General features: G+C 35.3%; 1 protein-coding gene across 2 annotated transcripts in view; it reads left to right on the top strand.

The window, feature by feature from the left end:
* Positions 1–23,232, top strand: part of LOC111047159 (scavenger receptor class B member 1) — a 146,737-nt gene that overhangs the window by 49,315 nt on the left and 74,190 nt on the right. Inside the window, exons 1-2 of one of the 2 annotated variants that reach the window (XM_022332833.2) lie at positions 19,637–19,745; positions 20,603–20,732. The exons of the other annotated variant lie outside the window; for it this stretch is intronic. Coding sequence (XP_022188525.1) covers positions 20,675–20,732 — 58 coding nt within the window. The 5' untranslated portion in view covers positions 19,637–19,745; positions 20,603–20,674. Of the gene's footprint in view, positions 1–19,636; positions 19,746–20,602; positions 20,733–23,232 lie in introns of those variants that run through there. 2 annotated transcript variants of the gene reach the window in all.

Raw genomic sequence — 23,232 nt, 5'->3', positions numbered from 1 at the left:
AAGTCAGAACCGTATCTTCCGTTTTGCGGAGATAGAGAGAGGAGCATTAGTGATTACAATCCAATGCTATAAATTTATTATACTTTGAAGCTGTACGAGAGTATATATTATACTGTCATGAATACCGGACAATATTTAGTAGTCAAACTACCTGTAGCATTGCTTGAGCATGAGCTTAGTCGTGACCAGCGGTTAACCTCCAACTATATGATTCGGACGTTTGTTCAGATTTAACCTGTTATGATTCGTGAATTTCGGATATCCAATTATCAAATAGGAAGTAAAATGAGCAGATCCAACAGGTACAGTGCTACAGGTGGGTTATCTGGTTTGAAAACTTGAACCTATGACTTTTTGAGTTGAGGGTTAACCAGATAAAATTGTGAATTCAGTATTGAAGGCGGTGTTGTCAAATGTATCAGAGAACAGTGATGGTTGACCTTGACTGTTAGCATCTAAACTGGGTCAAGTTGAATGTAAGTTGCATCTGAATATTATCATTTAATTTCTACAATACTATACACGATAATCCGACTTTGGACTACGGTTTTTTCTAGTCTAAAACTGGTAAACCTACCTCATCTTGAAGCCAATCAAGCTAAATCCAATTTTGATCATATATTTTCCTGTTCTCTTATGTTTTCAACACCAATTCCAAATTAATAAATGCTTTATTAGCATACTTATCACTCCATGAAGCATGAAACATTTTCTAAATGTCATTTTTTAAAGCAATGATTCTAGTTTTTACTTATATATGATGGAGAAACAGGATATTTATTGTAAGGAAAATTTTAAATGTAACCTGATAATCAGTGATAACAAATCACTCAGTAATTTGTAAATCCGTACGTGATATAAGCTTGTTCTTTCATGCTGGATTTAGCAATTTGGTGCCCCTAGGCCCCATATTTTCCGCCCCAACTCTAATTAGAGTTACTCTTCATAAACCATATTATAAAAATCTGTAGAAGGTGAAGGTCTATTATGTTCAACGCTTGGACTCTGTATCACAATGCAACTTGATAGTTATTTTTATTTGTTTTAAAGAATCTTCTTTTTCTTCTCTTCTCTTCTCTTCTTTTTCTCCTCTTATTTTTCTTCTTCTTTTCCTTCTTCTTGATCTTCTTTTTCTTCTTCTTCTTTCCTCTCTCTTCCTCTTTATCCTATCCTCCCATCGCCCTCTCACGCTCTCTCTCTCTCTCTTCAGATTCTCCAAACAGCACCTATATGCCGATGACCTGCAATTGTACATCCACTTTGACTTGAACGACTTTACTGCTACAGTTGACAATATGAATAGTGAACTTGAGACTCTTACGGACTGGACTTTGAAACATGGACTTAGAATTAATGAAACGTAATCCAAGGCAATAATTATTGGCTACACTAAACTCATGACTCGCCGAGGTTTCAGCTTTGATAATGGACCATACATCAAAATAAACGACATAAATTTGAATTACAGTGACTTTGTTACAAATCTGGGACTGACAATAGACAAAACACTCGACTGGACGAAACAAATCAACACCACCTGTAATAAGGTATTTGCAGGTACCCACTCGCTTAAGAAAATTAGTGACTTCATTCCGCTTCATGTGAAAGTGATGCTGGTTAAGTCATTAATTTTCCCATACTTCTCTTACGGTGACATTGTGATCAATGACATGACTGTGGCCTTGTCTGAGCGACTGCAGAGGGCTCAGAACTATTGCATCCGGTTCATCTTCAATCTAAGAAGAGATGATCATATCACCCCATTTTTCCAGCAACTACATGTGCCAAAACTCAAGAAAATGAGGGAGTACCACATTCTGATGCTGCTTCATGACCTTTTGCATGTAAAAACCCCAGGTTATTTGGCACATAAATTTGTTTTTATTGGAGATCGTAGTGTGAGAGGTACCAGGCAGGGCTCCCAACTATTGGTTATTCCAAATCATAGAACATCTATGTATCATTCCATGTATCAGCTTGACGGATCTGGAATCTGTTGCCTCCAACTGTGAAGAGTATTGGCGATCGAGCTCTGTTTGGCGCGGCAGTATTGAATTGGCTGGGATCTGGTGGCGCAGATTAGGCTTGGGTCGGGTTCAGCTTTATTTTTATTGTCTATTTACATTGTATCAATCTACATGAATTTAACTACAGATACAAAAATATTTCATCTTAATATATTGTTTTGATAATTATTATACTTTGTAAAATCTTTATTTTTAGGGTTGTTTTGTGTGCATGGGTGAGTGAATGGCAACTCGATTATATCTTCATTTCTGATAGGTTTTCCTATAGATTTATCTAGTGGAATTTGAAATATTGTTTCCAATTGTATAAAGTTTATAAAGTTTAAAATTATCTTTTATTATATGTTATTGTATTTTGATTAATAGTTTTATTTACTTATATATTAATCTTATGTAATCTTATTACATAATATGTAATCTATTTTTTTTCTGTTCTTATGTAAATTTTTCTTCTTTTGTAAAGGGTTGTGTGGCAGAGAGGACCAGGAGTCCTAATTCCGCCCTAATAAAGGCATATAATCAATCAATCAATCAATCTCTCTCTCTGAATAAACAATGAAAAATATTTATCTCTTTCCTGTATAGGGCTACTTGTAATATAAATATAAAGAAAATAAAAATCTCAGTACCCTTTTTTTAAATATTTTATCACAACATGTTTCGGTCATTTATGCCATTTTCAAGTGATATCAATTCACACTAGAACAATACGAAATTTTCAAACACCTTCACTATGACAAACCAACTTATTAAATGATCAACTTAACTTCAAATCGAATATAATATTTTCCCACATTTTGGCCACACAGTCCAACCCATAAGAGCAAGCGCCCCTGGTGTCAGGCTGATGAAGCTCCTCTTCAGGAGTGAAATGCATTCCTCAAGACTCCAAGAAAAGTAAGTGTTTTCTCAAATATTTACTAGTAACACAGTGTCAGAACTTCAACAAAGTTATTATATATATTATATAGTTATTATATATATATAATATATATGTTTCGTCATGGAAAGCAACTTCAATTTAAAAAAAATAAGGTCATATGCACCTTTTCGTTATATCTTCAAATGGAAAATGAGTTTTGTGGGTTGTCAAAACCCCCTCTGAAAGGGAAACTATTACAACTTATTCTATCTTTTAGTAAAATAACAATGATCATCCATCCATCTATTATCTTCTACACTATAATAAAGGAAAGAACTGGATTATACACGTATACAGGTGTAAAGTATAGGAAAATTATGTTTGACGCTTCATCACGTCTGAACTACTGGACTGATTAACTTGAAATTTTGCATATAGATTTTTGCTTAACCGAGGATGGTTATAAACCTATTTAAAATTCTTCAATATTTGATTACATCAAGTTTTCAGTTTGTCAAGTTTTAAATTATTTGTCATGCTTTCAGTTGTTGTAAGGAAGCAGCAGAACATTTATCTTAAAAAAGTATGATTGGGGATCCTTTTCGAATGATAAAAACAGGTTTTTCGTCGCACTCAAATTTTTTCCGCCATTTTGGAACCGCCATTTTTAATCCAACTTCTGTTTTTAATTGAAAGGTGGTCATATGATACATGATTCCGATACAGGATTTCCAGAGAAAAGGTATGGTGAAAACCGCACATCGATATCTCAAACCTTTCAAAATGTATTCTCATTCATTTCCTTTATTATAGTATAGAAGATGATAGATAGATGGATGATATATCCATCTATCAATCATCTTCTATACTATAATAGAGGAAAGAACTGGCTTAAACACGTATACACGTGTAGATGATAGGAAAATTATGTTTGACGCATCATCACGTCTGAACTACTGGACTGATTTACTTGAAATGCTGCTTATAAATTCTTAATCAACCGAGGATTCTTATAGGCCTATTTTCAATTCTTCTGGATTTCATTACGTCAAGTTTTAAAATAGACCCTTGCGAAGCACGGGTTGCCTGCTAGTAATATATATTCATCATCTCATCTCAACATTTTCTGTTCTTTAGTATTGTATATCGTCATTATTACTCAATTAATTTCTATAATCTTTATTAAATCCCACCCTATAACGTTTGTCTCATTTATCTATTTTGAATCATTAATGCAATATTGTATTCACTATCACTCATTCTAATGTCATCCATCCTATTCATTAACAATATTATCTATAGTTATTACAAATGCCTTTTTTCATATCATATACAGCTCAATAATTATTTTCTTAGTTTATATTTTGTAAATTCATCTATAATTTTGCTGTATTTTAAGCTATTGTATATAAGTGTATCAGCCAGTATATTATATTGTAATCTACTTAAAAAATAAAGTGCTCAATCAATCAATCTTTCTCTCTCTCTCTCTCTCTCTCTCTCTCTCTCTCTCTCTCTCTCTCTCTCTCTCTCTCTCCTCTCGTTAGCTTGTGATTAGTTGAAATCATCTTACTCAATTTCTTTTTGCTGCTACCGTGACATCGAGATTGCTACTCTGTCATGAATTATTTACTTGTGATCATACTCTGAATAAAACAATTTGAGACTTTGACAAAATAATAATTGCAAAATTGCGACCTTTTCATGCAAGCACATTTGATTGAATATTATATTGAATTCAAGAACCTTGCATCGACTGTGTTGTCAAATTGAATACATGCATTCATATGGGCTTGCTTAATAGGTAGCAATTTCGCAAAATTCGGCAACGCAGGTATTTTACACTAGTCTAAATATGCACGCAGGCTTCGTAGGATTCGTCTCTGCGCTGACGGGCGCTGCTGAAATAATTCTGTTTGGTGATTCGAGACAAATTTCGTTCATTGAGAGAAGTGATTTACCGGCAATATGGGAACATATTTCTGTGTTTTCGGAGCCAAATCATTACCAATCAGTCTCTAACAGATGCCCAATGGACGTATGCTGCCTACTGTCGAATTACTACAAGGATATCTGCACGAGGAACAAGATTATACGCTCAATCATGCCAACAATCAGTAACGGAGGCTATCATCAACTAGGACCAGAGACATTAATCCTTACATTTACACAGGCTGAGAAGCAAATGGTGATGGAAGCAGTGAATAATAAGGCTCCTGTCGGTTCACTTCAGGTACTCACAATACATGAAGCTCAGGGTTTAACATTCAAAGATGTTGTATTGGTGAGGATAAAGCCGTTAAATATTTACAACAGTATCCAACACGTGATCGTTGCACTGAGTAGGCATACCCGGTCTTTCAGATACTTAACAATTGGGGAAGAAGATTTGATGATGTCATTAACGAGGAAAATACTAGATATCAAGGACGATGATATTCTTAACTGGCATATAAATATCTACAAATTTTCAGTGAACAATGAATAACAATGATGTTCTAACATTGGGAGAAGAACTAGAGGTTTTCGAGGATGACAGATATATGATGTATCTGTTAATCAAGCAAACAACTTAGTACGATTGCTTGAAGAGTACAACTTGAAGATTTCCTGTCTCAATATAAGAAGTATAAGAAAAAAATTCAATCAATTGATGGTACAACTGCAAGATATGTTTGTAGAATTCGATGTTATTGTTCTTACTGAATGCTGGATAAAAAATGATAATATCCCACAGCACATGGAGAATTACAATATAATTTCTTTGGTAAACAATCCACTCCAAAATGATGGAATCGTCATCTACTTCAAGAAATGCTTCAATATATCTTGTTCCGAATTAATAGTTAGACAGGCAAATGTACTGTATTTGAAGTTGGAAACAAGAAACAACTGTTATAACATCATTGCAATTTATAGATCTCCCTCGCATCATGACATAACAGATTTTTTATGTGATATGAGACAAGTTCTGGATAACCTGCAACGTAATCAAGTCATATGTGTTGGAGATATGAATATAAACACACAGCTTCGTCACCCACATCAACAACTACAGGATTATCTGAATTTTTGTTGTGAATATGGAAGCATCATGTATAGACCATATTATGATAAATTTCGAGAAGCAATTACTACCTATAATTTATGAATCCAGCATCACAGACCACTTCAGTATAATCCTGGGATTGAAAGAAAGTACTTCTACTGATGTCAGCAGCAACGACAGCAATACACTTCGAAAATCCATAGATTTGATTAGACTGAAACAGCAGCTTTCTACAGAGAACTGGGAAGGCGTCATCAACGCTCAAGACACCAACATTTCCTACGAGAATTCCATGACCATCCTCAAGAAACACTTAGGAGATAATACCAACTACTACCACCAACGTAAAAGTCTCAAACCTATCAAACCATGGATCACAAGAGGACTAGTCTCAGCTATAAGGAAAAGGGATTTGCTCAACAGAAGGAGGAAGATGCGTCATGACGACTTTGAATTAGCACAACACTACAGACAATATCGCAACACTCTAGCATCATTAATTAAAAATACAAAGGAAGAATATTATAGAACAAAACTAAATGGAGTACAGGACAATCTAAGAAAAACCTGGCAACTGATAAGGGAGGCAACAGATGCAGTGAAAAGGAATGAGGATACATTAAGTAAGATCATTATTAACAACAACATCCTGTCAATCGAAAACGATCACGAAATCATTCTTGAGAAGACTAATGAGCATTTTGCTAACATTGGAGCGAATCTAGCCAATAATGTTGCAATCACACTTGAAAAGTCACTCCACGTTATAGAGAACTAATATAGACCAACACTATAAACTCGCCATCTTCGATGTATTTTCAACCAGTTACAGAACAGGAAGTACTGGACACTATCAATACTCTTCGAAAAGCTAGTGCCCCAGGGCTTGACGAAATTGACAACAGAACTCTGAAAGCAGTAAAAGAGCACATTGCAATACAACTAGCAGATGTTTTCAATAAGAGTCTCTTTCAAAATTCACCAGAAAAAACCCGCAACTCTTCATCAATTTAAATCACCCGCAAGGAACACGCAGAAGGAACATGGACTTGGCAATTCCCAGGATGACAACATCAGCTGCTCAGAGGTCAGCCACATATTTAGGACCAAAAATTTCCAATAAACTGCCAATAGCTATTAGAGAAACAGTTCCAATCAATTCATTCAAATTGAAAACAAAAAATTGGCTCCTGTCCAATAGAATCAATCATGGAGAACAATATTAGTTCTATGAAAAATTTTCCATACTGTTTCATTCTGATTTTCCTAGTTTTAATGATTTTTTCCCATGAGTATTATAAATGTTTTTTTTGTTAAATTTTTATAAAATTTCTACATCTTAGGTTATCAATTTTCTTTTTCAAATTTGTGTATATGAATGTGATTTTCATGAACTTCTAATGTCTCGCAAGATGTATCTTTATTGGAATTTTATACTTTTGGCATAAAATCTTAAACAATTAGTGGCATCCCGACACATATTCATATAATATAGTGGGAGCCACATTTTCTTAGATCAGCAATAATCAACCAATTGCATTAATACTTTGTAAATAATTGTAGCTTATATGCTTTTTGTAATCATGTCTATAATTTGAATAAACTTCTCTGGTCGTGTTGTACCCTCGACCAGAGACATTATTATTATTATTATTCCTGTTTGAGGTTTTGCTTGACCACTTTTCCCCTGGGCTCCGACCCCCAAAGGAGAGTGACAAGCGATTCTACCAGAGTGATTGCTCCACATGTCCATGTGGTAAACAATCATAGTGGGTCCGTTACCATTAAATTGTTTGCCCTGAGTAGACATAATGAACCAAGGATGACAGCCTTCTGCATTTGACCTGCGAGTGCAGTAGCAGCTCTCTCACAGGCTGAAATGGTTTTAAGGTTGACCAAAAACGAGGATCTCATGCCACCCAAAACTCCTATAATCAACACTACCATTCTTATGGAGTAGCCTGGGTAAAGCCTACGCAGCTCTATTAATAGGTCTTGATATTTTGCCTGTTTCTCCTCCTCCTTGCTGACAATGTTGCCTTCAGCTGGTGCTGAGAACTTATTACATACATTGTCTTTGCCACTATGTCAAGGAGGACAACATCAGGCTTTGTGGCTCTTAAAAGCCTGGTGGTGGAGAATGAGTAATTCCAATACACTCGGCACCTTTCATTCCCCACAACAGACTCAATCTCCCCTGGGGCATAAGGCAGCACTGGTATTTTGTCAATACCATATGAGTGTCTAAGATGGTAATAGAGCACTCGCAGAGCAGCATTATGTCTATGGATGTAGCCCACAGCTGCATGAACAGAGCACGATGATAAGATGTGCATGACCGTTTCTGGTGCTCTATGACACACCCTGCAACTGATATCTGAGACATTCATGTGCATTACTCTGCTACGGCATGACAAGGTGTTGATGACACCATCTTGACATGCCAGTATGAAACCCTCAGTCTCAGATTTCAGGGCTGCTGACTTCATAAAAGCAAAAGTCAGCATTTTGGACAAGCCCTGCTCCTCGATATGCCTATAGAAGACACCATGCAAGGACTTGTCCTTATGCTGCCGCAAAAGAAGTCTAGACTCAGCAGTTTTTACTCTAGCCCTTAGTTGATTAGGCTGAAGCCCTTCCTCCCTCTCAGTGTTGAAATCGAGACCAAGGGCATCTGCGGCATGCTGTGCGGCCTTATATAGGAAGGCTCCCACCCCTGCAACTTCATGATCGTGGACCAATAGCATCAGGGGGTCAGAGCATCTTTTTATGCTGCAGACAAACTGTATGGCCACCCTGTTGTGCATATTCTCAAGACCAAGCAAACCTCTGCCTCCCTCATGTCTTGGCAGGTGTATTCTGTCAACAGAACAGCGGGGATGCAGACTTCTCTCCATGTGCATCCTCTTTTGGGTCTCCCTGTCCAGTTGCTGGAGCTCGTTTCTGTTGCACTTGACCACTGCAAATGAGTAGGTAAGGACTGGCACAGCGAGCATGTTTGTGGCGACAACTTTGTTCTTTCCTGATAACTCAGATGACCAAAGTCTTCTCTTATACTCACTGCAGAGAGCCTTCTTTATATTAGCACATTCCTGGGCTTGATTTTGATCAAATCCCAGATACTGATAGGTCTCTCCAGCATTCAGTGCTCTTATAATGCTGCCATCAACGAGCTCCATTCCCTCAGACAGGCCCTTCAATCTCCCTTCCAGAAGGTGGATCACTCCACACTTGTCCAACCCACATGTCATGCCAATATCCATAGAATATCGCTGTACCACACCCACAGCCAACTTGAGATAGGATTCACTGGCTGCATATATCTTTAAATCATCCATATAAAAGAGGTGACTGATTTTATGAATCCTATTACCTGGTGTGCCACAGCAATAGCCCTTTGTCTTCTTTAGGGCTGTGGATAAGGGCAGCAGTGAAATACAGAACAGAAGAGGGCTCAATGAATCACCCTGGAAGACACCTCTCCTATAAGTCACCACTCTGGTTGACACCACTCTCTGTTGTGACTTGATCACAAACCGGGTCTTTCAAAGGAGAAACAGGTCCTGCAGGCATTTTATTATGTCTGGTGATACAGAAAGGCATTGCAAAAGGTGCACAATAAGTTGATGTGACGTGCTATCAAATGCCTTCCTATAATCAATCCAGGCCATGGAAAGGTTGCGTTTGTATTGCACTGCATCTTGCATAATGCATCGATCAGCAATAAGGTTTTCTTTAAAGCCTGCCATGTCCTTTTTGCTACCCCTTTGTTCATAACACTGCTGCCACACTGGCTGAATGTGCTGTAATATTCGATCACTAATGATCCTTGTAAGGATCTTGTAGCAGACATTCAGACAGGTGATTGGTCTATAATTGCCCGGGTCGGACAAATCACTCTTCTTGGGCAAGAGAATTGTTCTACCTTCCACCAGCCAACTTGGGATTGGGTGGTGATCACACAAATAATTTGTGAAAATTCTGGCCAAGTGATGGTGGGTACAAGGTAGATGCTTCCACCAGTATCCATTGATACCATCAGGGCCAGGTGAGGAAAAGTTTCTTAAACCTCTTGTCACTTTTCTCACCTCCTCCTCAGTGACTGGTGCACAATCTCCCCCCTCATTCTGCAACAACCTGCACATTTCTGCAAAGGCTCCCAAGGCTGGAGTATCCTTCTTGAGCGGAGGCTCAACCTCATAGATCGACCCCCAGAATGCTTCAATCTCCTCTACAGTAGGCATAGCATTGTTTCCTCCAACAGGCTTTTGTTCCCCTAGCAGTCTGGAAGGATTGAGGTTGAAAGTAGTATTATCCTCAACCCATTTTACCCTTTTATTCAGTGACTGCTGAGCCATTTTCAGTGCCCATATCCTATCTACACAATGCTGCTTTACTGTGAGAAGAATCCTCACATTCACATTTATGCTGCTGCCTTATTTTCCCGGCAAACCTTCTCATCTTCGGTGTAAACACTCTGCCTGCTCTTAAGAAGTCAATCACACTCTGAACTCTAGATGCCTGCTGTCTGGCTATTTAAATTTTCCTCTGAAGCTGTTCTATCCTTATTTTTGCCTTGACAGTGAAGCCATTATCTTTGGGCTTGGGCCCAGTCTTGGATAAAACTATCTGATAGACAGCTTCATTCAGAGTGAGGATGTCCACATTATCTGGGAGTCTCTCCATGAGGCTTTGATTCAGCTCAGCCAGTTCTTGTGGCTTCACATTGAGTCTGAGGTTGGTGTTCTTCCTCCTACCACTCAAATCTGTATTCAAATGGGGCTCAATGATTCTGGGTCTGGGCAGCTCTTCCACTTGATCTCCTGGCGTTATTAACTCCTCATCTCTAACAGCTGGTATTACTGCTGTTTAACCACTTTTCCGTAAGTAGGACACATAGTCTCTCAGTTTTTGAGCAGAGAATTGCAGGTCTGGGTGCTTTTGCAACCAACGTCTTTGCAAACGTGCCATGTATTCTCTTCGCTTAGGAGAACTATCCTCCAGGCAGATAAGCAGGTCATTGCGAAGGTCATCCATCCACTCAATGCGTTGTTGGTGTTCCTGATTTAATCCGGGTTGGGATCCTATCCTGGCCTCTCCACCTGATCCCTGACTGCTATCCGACTGCAGCCGATGGTCAGAGGCTCTTCTACTATTGTTACTTGTAACAGCATGATGTCGGGAATAAGGGTTGTTAACTCCTACCCCCCTATTGTCGCCGTTGATGCTTCAGGTGTACTCAATATCCTCTGTACACCCTACTACCTGGGACGCAACGGTGTTAGTTGCCAGCCAGTCTACATCTTATCATTTTTATTATTATTATTATTATTATTATTATTATTATTATTTCCAAGATTCAAAATTCATCAAGATTCATTTTATTGGTCATCGGACAACCAAAAGGAACATTACTCGCAAGTCATACATAATTGTAATTTTCCATAAAATTACGAGTAGATCCTACAATTAAACATGAATTACATATAAAAATCTTGCTTGCTTGTGATTTGTGAAATTATTGTCACTCAATCAACTCCCATTGGCTGTCATCATAACCACAATCTCTTTCTAATCATCATATACAGTATTTGAAACCCTTAACTATGATGACACTTATCTTCATCTTTAGAGTTGATGGAAATTTATGATCACAATTAATACAGTGCATAATTGAGTGATCATTCTTATATTCAATATCTTCCTATTCAAGAAAAGATCTTAGAAAAGATCAAGAAAAGATTTAGTGGACTTGTCAAGAACTCTAAGCTATTTCGAACGTTTTGAAAATTCCAAATAGAAAACTTAGAACGATCTCGAGGGATAGTGGTTCTTATTATTATTGTTTGGAAAAGCTACCGTGCTTTGGATGAATACGCCTGTCCCAACAGCCTCGTCAGAGACCCTGAAATTAATCAGGTGCGACTGAAGAGTTAAGAACTAAGACACAAGACCTGAGCCAGCCACGTTATACGATTTTAGTCACGTAGAAAAAAATACATTTAATCGTTCATCGTGTTGGCCATACAAGTGCATAAGATCAGTGTTTACGAAATTGCATATTTATTAATATAATATAGAACATCATCATCACTCACATTCTTACTAGAGTTTAATATGATATAGGTGCTTCTCAAGGAGTAAAGCACCTCCTCAAACAAGGAGGTGGCCTTGTTTAAGCTCAACCCCAGTAAAACACTGATGGAATGACCTCGAGTTACAACAATTCCTCAATTCCTTAGTGATTTCTCACTGTTCTAGGCTTATTCAACAAGCCTCTCGATTTACCCTTCAATGGACTCATACATTCAGTTAGAATTCTAGAGTGTTTCAGGCGTCGTGATATTTTTTATTAATAAGGTTTGAAGTGTAGAAGAAACGAATATCAATATTGTTATTAGTCATGTGTGAAATAAGCAGAAATTTTATTTCTATGTCTCTATTCACACTATCATTATTTAGTGGACTAATAAGCAAGTAAAAGTAGCATAAATATTGAAAGTGAAATAAAACGTTGTAGACGTATCAACAATTATTATTACTATATTACAGAAGTAAGAGTTCAAAAATTCAACGATATGCTACAGAAAACTTAAAATTGAATAACAACGGTACGTTGTATGATTAAAAATTATAAAAATATTGCTTGAATATATCATTGTTTCTTGATTCCTCCTACTCTAAATATGTTATCTAATTTTATAGAAATTAACTCCTCCTGAAGAAATGAAATCTAATAAATATGTTTCTCTGTTATCCTAATATTTGTTCTGGCTACGCCACTGATCGAATACAATGTATAGTTTGAAACGGTATCGAGAGAATACCACATACCACATCTAATCGAATTAAAAAGTGGGGAATTGAGAGATAATAATTATCATTTCCTTCTCAATTCGTGAAATCGATAAAATACTTGTGATTAAATTTCTTGATATGATTATCGTTTTACCGTTTTTATACATTTTTTTCGAATCCTAATATTTTTGGTCTGAAGAACGTACAATTTGAGTTTGGATCAGTGGACTGAAAAAGGAAAACAAATTTGTTCAGTTCTTGAGTTCTTGAGATGATCTCAAATTTATTGTGGTTGAGTGTTGTGCCTTGTGACACGTACTTCATAGCTATGCTTACTTATCAAACTATTTCTGTGTTTAGTTTCGCGTGAGGGAAGCAATTAAATAAAGTAACTTGAAGGGACATGTAAAATATAAATGATTAGTCTTATGAAATAAATACTTATAAAAGTAATAAATATATAATAATTCTCATTTGAATATCTGATGATATGAGATTGAGTAATACAAGATTCAACTTAATCACTGTAATTATCGTTATTCGTACCACTAAGTCTTTATCCACGATTACATGAACATCAATATTGTGTGCCATCTCAAGGTGAATACATTCCATCTATTATTGTTTCTTTTCGGCCTCTCAAAAATAAGATTCATCCATGGCTATCTATTTTTGAGAAACTGATTATTATACCGGTTAGTTGGGTGTGTTTTTTCATGAAGATAATCATTAAAAATCTGGTGTGGTACACTCACACAACTTTCCTTGCTCATATTTGAAACTACGATCAAACTTCTGTATATGTGTATATATAATTATTGTTTTCAGAGTACTTTATCCTTGGAGTAAATTGTGAAATACGATTATTTTTTTAGTCGTAATTTTTTTAAAGTTGTCAAAACAGCTGTTCTACAGATGAAATATCTCGACTATGTGTTATTTTTATGAACTGCGCTACCTACCTACCTACCTCATGCACGAGAAGGAGGTTACTAAGTCCATTTCTCAAGGATGGGGTGGACCCCCCATCAGTTTCCCAGAGAGGAGAATCATGCCAGTTGATAGAGCTGATAAAAAGCTATCCATTTAATAAATTTGAGGAAAATCGTTACAGCAGTTTTCGAGAAAACCGTGAAAAACATGGTTTTTTAGTGATTATCCGCCATTTTTCTCAAAAATATTACGGAGCTCCTGCAATTTTCCCAGAAATGAGACTCATGTCAGTTGATAGGGCTTATGAATAGCTATCCATGGTATAAATTCGAAGAAAATCGTTAGAGCCGTTTTCGAGAAAACCGTGAAAAACATGGTTTTTTAGTAATTATCCGCCATTTTTCTCGAGAATATTACGCAGCTCCTGCAATTTTCCCAGAAATGAGACTCATGTCAGTTGATAGGGCTCATAAATAGCTATCCATGGTATAAATTTAAAGAAAATCGTTAGAGCCGTTTTCGAGAAAATCGTGAAAAACATGGTTTTTTAGTAATTATCCGCCATTTTTTCCGCCATCTTGAATTGAATTTTATTGAATTTCTTATTGTCGGGTCCTCATGGTATAAGGACCTTAAGTTTAAAATTTCAAGTCAATCGGTTAATTAGGAATGGAGTTATCGTGTTCACAGACATACACACATACACACATACACACATACACACACACACACACACACAGACCAACACCCAAAAATCATGTTTTTGGACTCAGGGGACCTTGAAACGTATAGAAAACTTGAAATTGGGGTACCTTAATTTTTTTTGGATAGCAATACTTTCCTTACCTATGGTAGTAGGGCAAGGAAAGTAAAAATTTGCTTCTTGAAGCTGAATATCTTTGGAAATAGTTTAGATAATTTTTATGATGTCTAATACTATAAAATTTTGTCCAATTTCACTGATGAGATTCTCAATTTTGAACTCTCACAAGTCATCACCAAAACGTAGAATAGAAAGATTGAATTGATCAATGATTGTTTATTAATTGTTTCTGAAAATCTTCTTCTTCTTCATTTCTTCTAGAATATGTAATTGAGGTATATAACTACAATTTTAAGGTCAATTATAGGTCTATAAATTTTAAGGTCAACCCGAAAATTTTACAATGAAAAATTTTTCTATTTTCGACTTGTTTTGAAGCAGAAGTGTAGCCTACCAGAGAGCACGTGAATTCATGTATAGTAATTTCTTGTTGTTACCAGCCAACAATTTTCACTATTATTATTGTTAGATAAATTTCAAAATTGATTAGCCATACTGCCTTAACTGAATATAACGTGCAATGGCTCAGCTCTAAAAACATAAAAAACATTTTCAATGACAATCGAATCATAGAAGCTCAAGTAACAATTTCATGTCTTATGCTCATGAATCGGGGTGTTCTACTGCAAATCATACCTTGTGCACATACCACTGTGATTTGCATGATGGCGACGATTGCGACCATCACCATCATTAATATTTACCTTTAAGGACTGAAAATCCTCTCGCTCCCATCACCGTCATGCAAATCGCAGTGATGTTCGTAAGACTTCATTAGAGTTGGTTTCAAGTTTTTGACTATTGTCATTATTTGAAGGAATGGAATTATTATTATCATTGTAGGCGTTGAAATTCTGCATCCAACAAGTATATAAATATATAGTTATCATGTTGTATGTAGAAACTCAGCGGTTTCCAACCAGTGAGTCACCAAAAACGTTTTGATAGGTCGCAACGTAGCTCTTGAAAATGATTTCACTTGTTGAGATCTCTCAAAACAGTTTTATTATTCGAAACGTTCAATTATTGTAACTTTTATTATATTAGGTTTCAACAAAACAATATATCTTTGTGATTCAATGCTTAGGAAGACAAAATTTTAGTGCTATACAGGCAGTAAATGTAAGAATTATTATTTCCAATGATGCCTAATATTTTCAATTCATTTCCTTAGATTTTTAAAGAATGACAGCCAAACGTTTACCTGAATCCGGTCTGTATGTTCAGCAAAGGACTAGAAAAGGTGTAGAATATTTAAAATTTTATTTATTCACGTATCATACAATTTTAACAACACAATTACAATTATAAAATGAATATTAGAACCCACATATTATGTCCGTGTGTGGGAGCAGTTCTTAGGAAGATAAGCTGTGTTACAATAAAAAATATTGGGCTATATAAGTATAAGATACATACGGTAAACGAAATAAAAATAGATTATATATAATATACTTTTAGTATTAATTATATAAAAATCAATTTAAATTCAAGGAGGAAAAAAATATAGATCCATTGGAAGAAAATGAGGTAATCGGCTTGTAATAATACAAGCATTATGATCCAAAAAATGTTCCAAACCTACGCCCGCAATCTACGATTTCCGCGTTTTCGAGATTCTTTATATAAATCGTTCAATTAAACAACTTCAAATATTTTTTGAAAACGATGGAGACAAATTTAAAATTCGATTCACAAGTTTAGCTAAGGCTAGGTCAGAAATGTATTCCAAAATCATGCTGAAAATTGAATCTCCTCAGTAATCTGTTGCTGTCTGGAAAGTTGTACATCACCCAGTTACTACTATCACCTGATGGTGTGATTCTGAATATCTCGATTAATACGGTAATAATTATTGTTGACCCAACAGGATAATGTTTTATACCACACAGTTTTCATGTTGACTTTTCAACACTATGTAAAATAAAACTGAAATTTATATAAAGAAAAAGAATAACTTTATCTGTTTTAAAAGAGGATACTTCAATAGAAGCGATAAACATTTACATTGTTCTATGTTGAATGAGTCTCATTTCTAAGTAATCAGTTACAGTCAGTAGCTCCTAACCTTTCTTAGGTTGGATTGTATGGGAATATGTTGTGGTATTTCTCCGCATAAAAGAAGACCAAGTACAGCTGAAGAAGTACTGAATTGAAGGATTGAACCATAAAAGAAAGTACAATTCAGCTGAAGATGTGGCCAGTGAGGATAGAATGTAATTTACATTCTATACTCTCTGGATGTGGATCTGGATGTGGCAGGAGTTGCCATGAAACCAGGTTTTGTAATTTGAACAAATATAGTGGTATATATTTGACAATATCAATGTTTAATTCTTTCAATTTCTCATGTTTGACGATTCATCATTGTATGTCCATTCATTTTTGCGACCTATTAAATCACTACCACCGCGACCACTAACCAGTATTGAATGCAATATACTGGCCGAGAGACTTGCTTTGGTTACCTATGTACCTGACTTCATGTGCTCCCTTTATTCAGCTGTTATAAAAACTTAAATGGTCTCTTTATGGTTGTAAGACTTTTTCATGTCGTGGTAGTTTGAGGACTTCTGCAGAACCCTTCCAGTCTCACTCCCTCATGCAGCTGAAAAATGCTAACAATTTTTGTAGAGACGTTCACAAGAAGGTTACTCTATCAAATAATGATAGAATGATGAACGATATATAATAGAATTATAAACAACAAATAATGGAATAATAGACAATATTGAACATTGATAGAGAAAAAAATTATCTCCAAATAAGATAAGATAAGAAAAGATATCTTTCATTGTCAATAAACATATACAATGCAGTAATAGGAAAAAGTCACAATACAATAAATACAATAGAAGTAACACAATCATAACACTGGCGAAAGTAACAATACAATAACAGTTACCAAGTGACAATACAACCAACAACTGAACCAACCGAATACAGTCGTACAAAAAAGAAACACACAAAACTGACTAAAACACTCAACACTGTACCACAAGTTAGTGTCACATTCAATAAAGCACAGAACGAATGACACTACAGTATCACGAAAGAAATTCAGGTTGGAACCAAGCCTTCCGCCATCAAGCTTCAACTCTCTCGTGATTGGTCATTTTTTGCAGCGCCCACTCTTCCCTGATTCATCAACAATCAATCAACCCATAGTTTCAAATTCTACCACTGCGTATAATAATAACAATTTAATGGCAATCTAGCAATCTATTCCCTGTTTTCTGACCGTAGAAATAAACCAGTTTTTCTAGTTTTCAGAGATTTTCCGATTTTTCAGCCACATTCCTCCTGTAATTCTCAATGATGACATATAGAATTGTCTAGGAACATACTTATGCACAACTGCTCGAAACGCAAGCCATGAGCCCCGCCTATACTCTGTCCTGTTGGGTCACAATAATATTAATCGAGATATTCAGAGTCATACCATCAGATGACAGTAGTAAATGAGTGATGTACAGCTTTTTAGACAACAACAAATTACTGGGGAGATTCAATCCTCAGCATGATTTTAGAATACATCTCTGAACTAGCCTCAGCTGAACAAGTGAATCAATGCTAAATTTCTTAACCGTTTTCAAAAAATATTTCAAGTTTTGTAATTGAACGATTTCTATAATAATTCTCGAAACGAAAAAATAAATATAATAAACACAAAACTCTACTCTTTTCCCAGGAATATAAGGCATACCTCCAATGTGTTCGAATAGGATACAAATTAAAATAATTATCAATAACAAACTGACATAATTTGTATAACATATTTCAAGGTAGGCTACTTCGGGGTTTCTGGCAACTTTCATCTCAGATATCTATTTTTTGTCTTTCCAATTTCACTTTCAATCACGAACTGCTTGTTTAAATACACTTTTCAAACCTAAAACACAACATAGCAGTCTGAATTTTATGAATAATAGCTTTTTACTCACAATGTGGAACGCTTTCGGACGCCATGTCCATCTTCAACACCTCGTACATGGATATGGCGTCTGAAAGCGCTCCACATTGTAAGTAGAAACCTATTATTCATGAGACTGCTATGTTTTATTTAGATTACTGAAAAAAGTGTACTCCTTTTAAAATGCAATCACACATTTCTGAGCAAATGGTGTCCTAACTCCTAACCACTAATCTTATTAACTTTAAGTCTACTATTAATATTGTAACACTACTGCCTCAAGCCTCAAGCCTCAATACTTTATTCTACACTTGAGAGAGAAATATCACAACTCTTTGACTTCTTTATCATTACGCAATTATTATGTTGCTGGTAAAATTAATTTCAGTCTTTGTAAAAACCCGCCTCCTTAGAGTGACTAATTGTCATATATAGAGTGATAATAGGCTTCTATCACTTATTGTATTTTTTTGTTATCATCCTTAATTCTCAAGTAAATTAATACATTTTTTCACCTAAAATAGAGCATTAAGTATATTTTCTTTTAATTTTAATTTATTTCTATGATTTGAAGTTTTTCAATTTTCCTTTTTTCCCTTTACATTAACCCTATAAACATTTTTAGACCACATAATACCTCATATTCCTTTTTAAATTCCTATACTCCTATTTAAATATCATGAAAAATTTTCCCTTAGTTTATTATTCAACCATTTTATTTAGCATGTCATTGAGTTGGCATGTCATTCTATTTATTGTATTTTATTATTTGTAGGCAACTGCTGTAAAATCTATTCAGGTATAGCGGGACCAATTTTGTAATGCACTTTATTGAATACAATGATTGATTAGTCGCATAGTCTTACTGGGGGAATTCCACTCAATCAATATGCTCTTTGTACTATTTTTTTATGTAATTCTTATTTTGTTAAATATCAAATATAATTATGTACATGTATTGTTATGCCAAGTGGAAGTAAACGAATTGAATTGAATTGATTGATTGTCCTGAGTGAATAAAATGTTTTCGTCCTTATTGGAATTTTCAAAAGATGCAAGATTTTGAATAAGAATCCTGAGAGGCATATGATGTCCTTATCAATGATGATGAATGATCGCATCAATTGCAGATTGATTGATTTGCGTTCAGGTGTGGAAGAGGGAAGTCGGAGGTGATCAATCGATCAGTTGGCAGCACTGGTTGAACACAGAAAGGTAATTTTGAACAAGAAGAAGGGAAAATCTTAAGTAGGTGACGGTCAAGACTGCTAGCGATAGAACTCGGCTCTATCCTCCAGTCAGCGGTTCTGTTAGTAAATTATACAAGTCAGGAGCGTAAGGTTTGTACTTTCTCTCTTCCTAGAGTGTCATTCATTATCTTCAGTATTATCTCTTCGTCTGTGTACAAAATTCGCTATTCTCGTCAACTTATTAGGGGCAACTTTGAAGAGAATACTATCAAAAATTTCTTAACAAACTGAAATATTTGTTGAAAAGTGTTTAAACTTTCTAATAGATAGGTTTCGCGCTTTCTTGTTTATACCATGGGAACTGTTCAGTAATCGCTGTCACGTTTCAATTCATCACCAAGCTATTGCTTATGTTTTTCCAAATGATAAAGGCAACCTCAGTTTAACATAATGCTCTTACAACTGTTAAATTTTGCTAGCAAAATGTAATATAATGTATTCAAGGAGATTGTTTGAAAAGCTATAATTTGAGTTCGTAAAACTCTACAAACTCTTGCAGAATGTTGATTTAGAATAGAACCTAGATTTATTAGAAGAATAAATTTCTATCTATTTATTAGATAGATTTTATTAGAAGAAGGTTGATAACAGGGTTGAAGCTGATGATGTTTTGGTTCTAAGAAGTATCAAACATAGTTTGTTTATCAAAAAATGTATAATTATGTAATTGATTTTTGGTTTAAAATGTTGGCAAACTAAAGCAATATTTGCAGAGACAGTTGCACATTCGTATGCATTGGTTGACTGCGACTGTGAGACTCTAAGTCTCAGAACCGGCCAAACCTGACCGGACTAAGTTAAGTAGCCTGCCTATTCACTCTACAGTAACATTCCATTCTAGTTCTCTTCTCTCTTATTCTCTCCTCTTCTTCTTCTCTTCCATGTTGCCCCTTCCTCTGATACCAATCACGGTGCGACGCAATCCAACTTTTTTCTTAATTTTCAAGTGGACTCCTATTCGACGTTAGTGATAATTCTGTGTGTGCTCTGTGGTGAAAGTTCAATAAAACTAATCGACTATGCAAAATCGACGCAAACTGTGTGCCAAACTCACCAGCAGTTTCCTAAGGAAGTGGTGTAAGTACTTTTTCAAACTTATACAAAAAAACAAAAAACAAAAGTACATTCTGAAAAGGATACTGTGAAAATTTACCATGAAACTTGTCAGTCTCATTGAAAATCACCAACAATTGGGCAAACTTCTATTATAAAAAAACGTAAATGTTACAAGGGTAGGCTATTTATTGGTAAAGTATTCAGTTGTGATTGTGATAATAAATGGTTGATTGGTGTCTTTAATTAGTTCTCTAAAAAAACTATGTTCCGATGTTTTTACTTCTAAAATGATGACAAAATACGTGATAAAAAGTATCACAAATATATTCACAGTATTGGGTGTAGATTCAATGATAATACATAATAGATTCTGATAAGCTTCTGGCTATATTGAATATTTTGAATGGAACTTTGAGACCAGGTATTCTGCCACCAACTGTAAAAACGAGGTATTTCGCCACCAAGTCCGGGGTCTCTACCTGCCAGGTGATTAGCAAACAATCGACAGGTTCATACGCTTCTGTCACTGAATGAAAACCATTCATATTCATTTTTAGAATAGCTCTGAGTACTGAGTAGATGAACCATCTATTTTTATTACAGAGATCTTCAGAAGGCCTCTCTTCCAATATTCAACTTTAAAATCGGAATAAATGAATATATATTTACATATTTATATATTATTAACATTTAAACTTTGTATGTGTTCAACGCCTGTGTATGGAAGAACAATGTCCAACCACCTGTTGAAGACACCTGATTCTACCTGTGAAGAGCCATCCTCTATTATGTTGGAACCCTTTAGTCCCAAAAAATGCTGGTCCCAAAAACTGTTGGTCCCAAAGTTTCTAGCACCTATCCAACTGCTCGTACTTTCCTCTGCTTACACACTTATTATCTCATTAATACTTGTATTATTGTATCATGTATCGTGTGAAACTTTTCACATAAACATTGAAGTTCAATACCATTCATAACTTCGGTTTCGTTTCTTATCATTAAAATATGATTTTCCAATTTGTACAGTATTGCTAATGACATTAATTACTATCTTCTAGAGATCAAATTGAAAAATTTATATTGAAGGCTTGAAACTACACAAAATGTGGTAATCTTCAGTCTCAAGACCAGGGATTGTGAAAGAATATTAAAAGTGAACTTGTATAAGTACTTTGGGATTGTCCTCAACATCTCTATAAATAGTCAGCACACGTACATTATCTAAGAAATGAAGTGAACATTTATGTTGAAATAGTATTCGAATGAATGAGTAAATTTCAAGTATTTATGATAAAGAAATAACTGATTTCACTTCTGATCCTGAGCTTATAGTACGAGAAAGTTTTTGGAAGCTTTTTCCTTTATATTGAAACATAGAAGTTGTGTGAAACAGGCCTCTGCTCTGATGTCCATTGTAGTTAAGAGTTGGAGAGTACTCTTTTAATCACTGGAGAGTAAGTAGCATGTCGATACTAAATTGATTATCCTTACCTCAAGAATACAAATCTACTCATCCACAGTCCATTTTCATCAGACCCTAGATTCATATTTCCTTATTCATCTCATTCATGATCCATTTTCCCCTTCCACTTATATTCTGGATCCTTATTACTTGTCAGATGCTTTTTGAATAATTATTGTTAATTGATTAGTAATATGCAAAATACAAATAGGAAGAACAGTGCTCATACTAAAAACCGATCCGATCATTCAATAAACTCACAGATTTGTTAATGATCGTCTGCTTTATAAAGAAGCCAGAAAAGAAGTTAGTTCAGGGAGAAAGATACTCATTACTCATTACGATTCAGTAATTACTAAAATTATTAATTGTTGATCGATCAATGATCACAGACTCACTGATTTAGTGAATCAATTTTTTATTCGTCATAAATCAATAATTTATTTGCTGATCCGAAATTTGTGAGTAACCAATGGTTTTTGGCTGGTTAGTGGTCAGTGATCAGTGGTTATTGATGTGTGGATCCATCAGTGATCGCTAATTCACTGATAAATTGGTTTTCACAGTAATGAACAATTTACTAATTCATTGATTCGTCAGTAAGTAATGAACAATTTAGTGACTCGTTGATACCTCAGTAATCATTGATTCGTCAAGCCTGATGCATAAAGTTACCGGAAACATTGAAAAAATGAGAGATTTCCAGTATTCAATTGCATGAAGCTATCACTGTCAGCTTTGATAAGGAGTGCTGACAATTTGAAGTGAATAGGTATCACCATAGCAAGTATGTTATTGCTTACACAGCGGAAACAAAAAAAACTGATACCGTTACCAAGCGCAAGTTGATATCGACCAGTAATTTTTCTTCTTCAAGTTCGCGACCCATTTACTTACATCCTGTATTTCTGCACAAGTCAAGAAAATAATATATAAGTATTCACAGTATATTAACTCATTCTAGTCCATACATATCATACAGGGATTTAATCGATTAAAATAGATTATTTCAACCGATGGAGAGGAACATTCAGCTGTTTTATAATACAGGAACAGGCC

Source organism: Nilaparvata lugens, chromosome X, assembly GCF_014356525.2.
Source record: "Nilaparvata lugens isolate BPH chromosome X, ASM1435652v1, whole genome shotgun sequence".
Classification (NCBI taxonomy): Eukaryota; Metazoa; Arthropoda; class Insecta; order Hemiptera; family Delphacidae; genus Nilaparvata; species Nilaparvata lugens.
Note: the sequence above shows the minus strand (reverse complement) of the source record. Positions and strands in the feature narration are given on the sequence as shown.